Genomic DNA, 9,979 nt, shown 5'->3' with positions numbered 1-9,979 from the left:
GGACTAACGTAGTCAGGAAACCTTTCCGTCGTTACTTTCCAGTCATTTTACTGACATGTATCTTACATCCCTTCACGTTCCTACTGAAATATCCGTGTCCTCAAAAACACAGCGGAACGTATTTTTGCGTTTACAGAAGTTTCAAAGCGGGGAATCGTGACACCATTGGACGCAATCTTAATATTTTTTATGATATGCGATGTGAAATATCGATGTATATCTATTCTTATGTCCTTGTGCATTCATATTTCCGACAGCTTGTTTGAAAATATGTGGTTCGTTATGTTGACAACGAGTAGGGGTTTATTCACCTGGTAGTTTACGCAGACTTAAGGTAGTTCACGACTCGAAAATGAAAGACTTAAATTTGTGCTCCAATTGTTCTCAAGCAAACTTTCAGCCACTCTCTTTCAAAATCAAGAATAAAAATCGGGGTTACCGTGTAAATTTTGGTACTAGAGAAACGAATTTACTGAATATTTACCAACATTTGACATTCAAAAAGGCTGCCACCCCCTGTGTTATCTCAATGAGAGGGAATACATTTCTCGATTTTCAAAAAAACTAAGCCAGGGAAAACTTTAATAACTCCATAAGCTTTAAAATGATCCTCACAAGTGGTAGGCCAAAATAATTATGTAAATGTATGAGAGTCTGAATATCTGTTGTAAGATGTTAGCAAAGTCTGTCGATTTTTAAGTGCCATTTCGATTCGAGGAAAATAATCGATATGAAACTCGACTGGTTCTACTCTTCTTCCGGTCTGTACCGGAAAGAGGCCAAGACTGTACTCTGGTTGACCTGTTATACCAATTGTGGTATTGGCTCATTAAACCAGGATAATTGCCCAGGTGAGCATGCTGTTGAACTTGTTCTCCCACAAAACACCAATTAATAAAAAACACCAATTAATAACTACTAACCTTTCCTGAATACCCCAGTGTACGAAATCCCTTACCCTCATCTAATTTTTATCTTATGATGGTTATCAAGTCTCATAAATGGAAAATATTACTGCCTTTTAATCATTTTCTTTCCACATTTGAGGCACCGGTTCTTTTGAGACTTTTGTATATAAAGATATATTGTAGAAATATCTCACTGCCTTAATAGCATACGGATCAAAAAGGATAAATTTACATAATGGAAAGACGGGCACAGCCAATCATCGAGCTCATTTGGTCATCATCAGATAACTATGCCACTGATACAAAATGTAAATGTACTTTTTCACTCGATTGCGATATCTTTCGATTTCACAACACTATATTTCAGAAAACATAAGCAATAAGTAGAATTATATGACCTATCTCTACGAGACAAATTTTGCATCTCTTGGGAAATTTAAATGGCTAAATTCCGTGAAATCATGGACAACGCTATAGTGATTAAGCTCACTTTATTAACCTACGACCACTACTTTTCTACTTAACTTGCGTGAAACTGGCTATGCAAGGAGTTACATATTTATTAAACACCGTGTACACATCCCTGAGAAATATTCTTAGGGTGTTGAATCATCACTGAATTCACATCAAGTCACCTAAAGTCTCCATGCAAATGTCTTACCGCCGCAGCTGCTATTTACGATTTACAACTGGAAATGAGAATTATTTATGTTACCAGCAGAATTCCCATAAGGTACCATACTGTTTATTGTTCGTTTGTCCCTAAATGTCCCATGACAAATTACATTCGTCTGAACGAAACGGAGAGCAACACAGGATAGTCCTTAAATATCCAGTAAACAAAGCACTTAAACACCATTTATAGTAGGGAATGAAAGCAAGACACCAACGTTGTGAAATGAGGTACATATATACAGACAATCGGCCCTTTGAATATTCCAAACTATCTCCCTTCTTTGACTGAAAACGTGTTTGTCTTTTTTGTATAATTTCATTTCAGACTAACATTTAATGCTCTATCATTGACGACTAAGACTCATTTTTAAAGCGGGTACGCTGTCCTGGACCTCATACGATTTATGGAGACACCTCTTATGCATACACAGATAGGTGATGTAGATATTTGCGATAATTTTTGTCACAGTTTCCAGGCATTATATTTCTAAATTCTGCATGACTACTTGATGCATACTAAAAACACGATTGGAAAAAGCTGTGACATTGATTTATAGAAAGCGACTTGACCGAATCTATAGAATGTTTAAAAAAATATAACAATGACACAATTTCTGCTGTCAACCAGAAATATATGAAAATGAGCTGACGGTTGCCTTGACCCTTTGAACCTTGACCCCATCCTGGTAACCTATGACATTATGTGGCGATTTACAGTTGAAAAGGGTGAACGGATAAACAAACTGAAAACCGTAGACCATTTTTACAGGAGCTGTACTTTCATATTATCTATGATTCACATCATTTAAGTTCATGGTAAATTTCAGGAAGAAATTCACGATTCAGAAAATAAAAAAAGCAAACAAATGCGACCGTGATTATTAGAAACAGGCTTTATAAGAGATGAAATAAAATGAATCGTACCTGCATCTCGGAAGTTACTGTATATGATAACCCCAACCCCAGGCTGCTGAGACCGTTGTCCCTAGTAGAGACGCCAAGGCGTGATTGCACAGAACTGTATTGTCCTTGTTTGTTTGTTTCGGGGTTTGTGCTTTTTTCATCTCGAAATACCTCACAGTAAAGCGTGATTCTTAGGGACTGGTCAGTTTCTTCGGCCTGGGGGGGGGGGGGGGCGGTGGATTATTTTTTGCCGACGTCAAAAAGTGGCTGACCCCCCCTATTCCAAATTTTGAAAACAGGGTGACCCCCCTATTCCAAATTTCTAAAACAGGGTGACCCCCCTCCGGGCGCGACAAAGGTAAAACAAAAGATGGACATAAATTATATATATATATATATATATATATATATATATATATATATATATATATATATATATATATATATATATATATATATATATATTATATTTACATTTTACATATATTTATATTTTAAATAGTCATTCTATGTTTTAGTGAAATTGTTGACATGTCAGTTGTAAGATAGGAATTTCAAAGTGTCAATCTTAAAGTTTAAATACAGTACATTTTGAATGAGCTGTATTTTGAATGAGCTGTGAATGTATTTCACACTTTCTCTGCTTAACCAGATGTCCTGAACTGTTGTACAGAAATGGATGTCAATCATTAATATCAAAGAGGAAAAAGCAGTGAATCAAAAACTTTGATGGGTGTTAAGACTTGCCAACCATCCGAGGAGCCATAGAGAGCTTTTTTAGCCAAATCTGATGTGTACAGTGTCTGAGAGGACCTTTTCTTGTGTAACATTGAAACCATAAAAGCACAGCTAATAATGACAAAAACTGCCTTTTTTAACTGTTATTTTGTTCATAAAAAAAGCATCTTTCTACAGAAAACCTATGAAACAAAGGAAAATAATTGCATCAATGAGAAGGAAAGATATCTTGTCATTTTTCTATCTCTAAAATAAGTCACTGTATCAAATATATATTGTGAAATATTTGTGCATGTTGCTTTCTCATACTGAATTCTCACAGAGAGAACAGAAAAGTATCAGGAATTTGTCATCCTTTTCATATGAAATGCAGATTTCATAATGGTACACTTTCACTTAGCAAACATCAAGATATCTCTGAAAGTATGGCGCCCGAAGGGCGCGCCAAAAAATATGAAACATCCTGATATCTCTGATATATATGCCTTGTATATTAAAGTCATGCACCTAAAGGGCATGCTGAAAGATGTATGATATATTAAAGTAATGAGCTTGAAGAGCACGCTGAAAAATATTGAACATACAGATATCTCTGATGTATGTATGCTTGATATGTTAAAGTTGGGCGTGCTGAAAAATATGACTGATTATTAAAGTTACGCGCCCGAAGGGCGCGCCGAAAAATACAACTGAATGATGAATTTTGTGGCTGACACTAGCATTTTAGGCAATGATGAGCCTGTGTCAAAATTCAAAAACACACTGACCCCCCCCCCCTATTGGGCATTTCAAAAACATGGTGACCCCCCCTATCACCAAAGTCAAAAACAGGGTGACCCCCCCCCCCCATGAATCCACCGGGCCCCCCCCAGGCTGAAGAAACTGACCAGTCCCTTAAATAATGTTGATCAGACGTAATACAAATATCAAACACAGCCTTAATGCATCGTGACCTGTGTCAGCCCATATCCATTAGCGTACCAACATGTTTCTGATAGATACTAGTTCTACATTAATTCTAGGTTCTGTCTATAACTTACCTGTAAAATAAGACAGGCACACCAGAAGACCACCGGGTTGCATACGATACTTATTGTAGAAATCAGTGTTTGTCTGAGAGTTGCTGTCCTTATGAAAACATACAGACTACGCCCTTACTATAGACCTAGCATCCTTTGGTCGTGCTCTAACACAAAACTGACAAAAAAGATGCCATACTCTTTGACTTAGTACACTTACTCGCATTGTTCTGTATTTGTACCAATCTAATTCACAGCTAGCAATTCTTTGTTTTCCATTGAGTTTTAAATCTCTTGAAAAAACCCACATGCTTTCTGTCTAATCTCATCGAGCGTATGCCTCTTTAAAGGTATACAGTATATGCCCATATATGGTCAAAGGGACGTTCCTTGGTATTCAAAAGGCTCATATGAGGACGATGTATTTAAAAAGCGGCCACCCGCTTAAAAGCTGTGATTGGTTAGATTTTCTCTTTCCATGGTAACTGTGGCAAAATTGGAACAGGTGACAGTATATCTGTAAGGAAACAAGACGCGTGACGTGCAAGATCATTGCTCTTTGTCACGGAGATAATGTCTACACTGCCATCGGTCACAGCATGGAGGTACAAAAAAGACAATCATCCGCAAGGTCCCAAGAACACAAAAGCACACTTCACGATAAAAACAGAGTCTGATCGTACACCATGAAAGCAATGCCTGTTTTAATTTCATGAACATTTGTTATATAAGACTGCAGTATTTACACTTTAAAAATCATACATCAGTCAGTGTACGTAACATATCTAAAAGCCCATTGCACCAAATCGTTATATATACAGCTTACAACTGAAGCCAATTTAAAGTCATCTGTACACGGCTAGGAAAACACTTTACAAAATATCCAAATAGAGCAGTACACCTTTAGTCACTCAGCTATTGACAAGTCCTAGTCGCAGCAAGCAGAAATTTTGTGCACAACTAAAACATGCCAGTGGTGCACGGAGCGATAAACGACCTTTCACTTTGGACTCCCGACAGTCAAGATTTAAAGTGTAGTACCGAAATTCGTGTCTGCTCTTTTTCTTGCAGCAACATTGAAATACAAGTTAATATCTCAAACTCGACCGAGGGGATGCTGAGTGAAAGCGGTCGTTCAATCATCCTAACATCAGTTGTTGTTGTTTTTCACCGCCTGCATCTTCTGGGCTTAAAACAGCAGCTGTTGATTACTCTAGTAGTAATTGGTCTAGTAGATTGGTCGATATATTTGAGGAAGATGTACACCCTACTAAAAAGACATGATGAGTCAGACAATGGAATGTCAGCCAAGGATCGGGGCATATAAACAATTATCAGTCATGAGTATTCACTCTATGTAGGAATGATCGTCTTCGGCGCTTTATTAATGGTAAACGTTAATGTACAGCACAAGTAGGTATAGGCACCTAAAGAGAATGGTGAAACAACTGTAGCTATAAAACTTGCCTCGTTTTCTTCCTATCCCTGTTTAGGGATGACATCATCTGCTGTATTCTGTCATTCGCACGGTCTTTGTACTTTTAAATCGCGCAATTGTGAATGATGAATCATAACTGTATTTAGACATATTTATTTTCTGTCGAGATGACCTTCGGGAAGGTCGTTCAACCGATATCAAACCTGTAGGCGCAGGACTGTGTATGGTGATTGCATACTAGACACGAACCAATATTCAGAAAGCTTTTGGTGAACTGTGAGTTAGATGGCAAGTAATTATAACTTCAATGAAATTCTGTCATAGTGATGGGTTAATGGTCTCTTGCGTCGGTGCCATGAGACCAAAATACTCCCAACGTAAACAATAAGTCAAAATACCTTCCTAAGACCTGACAAAGTTCCTGACAAATTAACGGAAAAAAGTTACTCTGTGTTTACGCAAAGAAAACCGACAGCAATTTTGAGAGCCGCGTCAGACGAAAAGCATCCTCAGCGGAGAGTCATCAAAACCTTGTATCACCGCCAACGACACATAAAAATGTTGTCGCAACCGTGTGCCCTTCTTGGTCGTGTTAAGTGAAGATTAATATGCTTTTCGTCTCCGGGGCCAAACTAATGATAACGGAGAAATTAATTTCGTCCTTCATTGCGAGGATTTTCCTCAAAGCCTTCCGGATTATTTTCATAACCATGACAGCATTGTGATGAAGGCCATTGTAATAGTAGGGTCGCATAGCTCCCACAAAACGATGACAAGATAAAATGATATCTCTGGAGTGTGATTCGCGAGTCTGAGGGAAAGATAACCCGTGGGTCAAGGAAACGAAACAATTTTTAAGATAACCTTGAAGTATTGTGCTTCACTTCTGAATCATTTGGTAAGGTTTCATATTCAGACAATTCCACTCCTTTGTACAGCACGCTTTTTCCAATGTTGATAGCCTGCTTCACAGATTCAATACGAGTTCACAGAGGAATTACAAAATGCAACTTTTTAAAGGGGAGACTTTTCTATCATATCTGTAGAGCAAATCATCTCATTTACGCCTCAGACCGAAAGATTGGTGACATGTTATCAGCAAAACAGAAGACACGGAAACACGAATGAACAAAACGGAGAGTTCAGTCTCAGAGATTGAGAGTTTTCACGAAAATGCCGTGAATTTGCCATTCGTGCAAATTTTCTGAAGACATTTTAGTGTCATACACACACGTGTAAAAATGCACTACCTTTAACGGAGTAGACAGACTTCGATATTGAATCACGGCTTATAATGGACTCGAATATTGTTTTATTTTGCTTTGGAAGGTTTTCCTGTTTCTTTCACTACCGTTTGTGATAGAAGTACATTCATTCCTATCCATTTTATTATAAATCTTGTGTTTTCATTCATATAGTCTGGTCTGGGAAGGAGCTGAGAAACACGAAGCTTAACTTTGCGTAAAAATCGCATTTTACAATATTCATATACACGGGTGAAACGGGCGCGAGGGGGGGGGGTTAGTATGCACTTACGACCCAAACTATAGTAACAAACTCGCTAATTATGTGTGCCATATTCTGAAGAATGAATTTAAGTACTACAATCTGATAACGTTTTTCGCGACAGGGACGGTGCTCTGAAAGCTGCAGCTGCTGCAAAATTTAGTCGTAGCTATGACCCTACGACGGAACGAATGCACAACGAAACAAAGCGCCGAAGACTGCACACATTACGTTCGGTTAAAGATGAGCTAGTCTAAAATTAGACGTGGCAATTATGACTTCTGGTACTACACTATGTAATGCTCACCCCTCGCCCATCAGATTCTTACAAAACGATGGTACAATGCACAGAAATGAAAGGTAACCACATATCTACCCAGAAGTAGAGTATATGAAGCATGGAAGCTCTGAGTATTTGTTTACGGTTTTCAAGGTTTATATTCGTTGTACACCAAATATTAATAACTCTTTTCACAAATATAGGCATAATGTAAGAATGTATGCGCTCTTGACACCAACCGGCTAACAACGATTAGAAATATTGTAAGATATAGGGTCAAGTCTAGGACGAGTATGTAAATTTTATACTACAAGGGCAGACACTCTCAATGTATGTCGGGATGTCCGACAGATTTATACAGATTCACAAGGATGGAAGTCCCGCATTTGGTTTATAAAAGCATGTCAGGTTTTTATAGTTCTTTTTTTTTTAATCGTTCATATTCTGCTGTAAGTTGTTATAATGTTGACCAGTAAGCGAGAAGGAGAACCTCCCCGAAATAGCCATGGCGTGTAAATGTGTCTGTGTCTGTGTTAGCTGTTATTAACGTTTAAGTTATCGTGTTATACATTGATAGATCTTGGTAAACCCTGGTCAGGAATATTAATTGGCTTACTTCATTTCTGTCAAATTCAACGAAATATAAACTTAAACTCGAATTCTGATGATGTTTTACAATTAAAAATAAAAAAATTCCGATGAATGAAAGTCTTTTCATGTGCCCTGCGAATTCGGTAGCGCTCTCATTCACGACTCCTTCATGCAACTCATAAACACTCTCATTTGACAAGAACTCAAGATCAGTGTCCTGGAGGTTCTTGCAAGTCACATGTGAATTCTAAAAATGGGAAATGTTTGAACTCAAAACGAATGTGCAAAACTCATATGCGACTATTCAAAAGGAAAGTTTCAACTCAAAACGAATGTGCGACTCTTCAAAAGAGAAAGTGTTTTAACTCAAAAATTATAAAATTTATCGCCAAGAGTGCTGTAATCCAAACCAAATCTGAAGACTTAGTTTTGGCTTTGATTAAGCGCTATATATGGTTACCGGAAGTGTGTACGATGGAAAGAAGACAAAATTGTCACTTATTTACATTGTTACATAGTTACTCGATCACACTAGTTTTAATAGCCATTTTGTCAGTGATCTTCATCGGCATTTTCTTCTTCTTCGTGCGCATATCTTCCTTTCACAGCGATAAACGCCAGGAAACTAACCACAAGCCCAACTTGTAGCATCGTGTACAACACGAAATACGCCCTGTCGACGATTCTCGATATCTCTCTCCATTCCCGTAGGCGGCGCTGTTGCGTTTCCGGGTCCCTATCATAGAAGTCCGAATCTTGTTTTTCAGCGTCTCGGGTGTTGATTTCGCGAAGATCTATAGAATTCCTCAATTGATCCTTCTCATTTGTGCCGTTGACAAACTGACCGAGCGGTATCTCCTCGGCTCTTGAGACCTGCGGCCTCCGTCTCTTGATCCTCTTCCGGTACTCTCTGATGCGCACGCGCGTGCAGGCCAGTCTAGCGAGACAGAAGAAAGCTAAGGATTTCAGGTACTCCGGCGGCTCCGTACAAACAGGACCTTTGAAGTGCATGTTTAGTGTCCATGCAGTGACGAAAGCTGACAAAACGGCCATTCCAATAGTTATGAAGAAATAGCGCTCTGAAAGAAAAACAGCACAAGCCATCGTAATATTTGGGTACGAGTAGGCAAACAAAAACCTATCCTTCGCACGTGGTTATGATAACAAATGATGTCAGGGTGTCCTGAGTGAGTGTTACAACACGTTTGTATATTCGCTTTTTTGTTTGTGTTTGCGTGTTTTGTTTTGTTTTGCTTGCTTGTTTATAAATGCCTATAGAACATATCAATCGCAAACTTTCAAACGTATTCGCACTTTATCTCTATGGTATTTTCAACGGAGGAATGATTTGAAGATGAAAAAGGTCACACTTTGTCATATGTTGATTCCTGCTGTATCTATAAATAGGATGAAAAATTCACTGGTTTAACCATCACTACTCTCATAATCAACATAATTTTTGTGGCCAATCGTCATCCGAGTCAGCTAAACTACCAACCGCCGTCATTAGGCTATTTAAAGGTCTGATGAAATGATCCCGTTCTTGTGACTGAATATCTTCCAGGGGGCAATATTATTACACTCGCAACAGAATTGCAACCTAAAAGTACGCGCGAGTGTTAATTTTTTTGATATTTCTATGCGCGGTTTTTATCGGGTTATTTTGCGACACCCAGGTCACGCCCTCAGCGGGAGTCATGGTTGGCCAACTGTGACGTCACAGTGGTGCAGTCCCACGCCGCCTTGTCTCTGCCCGGTATCCGCTAACAAAACAAAGTCAGTTTAAGTCTCATGTGCGATCAGTGCAACCCACCTGTGTTCACGCTGCCCATTCGCCACGTTCGCCAATGCCAATTGAAATCCGAAGTGGCGAAAAAAAATCGATCCTAATTCGCCACAGTGGCGAAACTGATTTTAGTCT

At 38.7% G+C, this 9,979-nt stretch overlaps 1 protein-coding gene across 1 annotated transcript in view; it reads right to left on the bottom strand.

Moving 5' to 3' along the window:
* Positions 1–4,925: 4,925 nt before the first annotated feature.
* The window catches only part of LOC139121534 (neuronal acetylcholine receptor subunit alpha-10-like), a 40,228-nt gene continuing 35,174 nt past the window's right edge, over positions 4,926–9,979 (bottom strand). Inside the window, exon 6 of the mRNA XM_070686499.1 lies at positions 4,926–9,137. Coding sequence (XP_070542600.1) covers positions 8,611–9,137 — 527 coding nt within the window. The 3' untranslated portion in view covers positions 4,926–8,610. The remainder of the gene's footprint in view (positions 9,138–9,979) is intronic.

The sequence above is a fragment of the Ptychodera flava genome, chromosome 21, assembly GCF_041260155.1.
Source record: "Ptychodera flava strain L36383 chromosome 21, AS_Pfla_20210202, whole genome shotgun sequence".
In the NCBI taxonomy this organism is placed as follows: Eukaryota; Metazoa; Hemichordata; class Enteropneusta; family Ptychoderidae; genus Ptychodera; species Ptychodera flava.
This window is presented reverse-complemented; position numbering and strand designations above follow the sequence as displayed.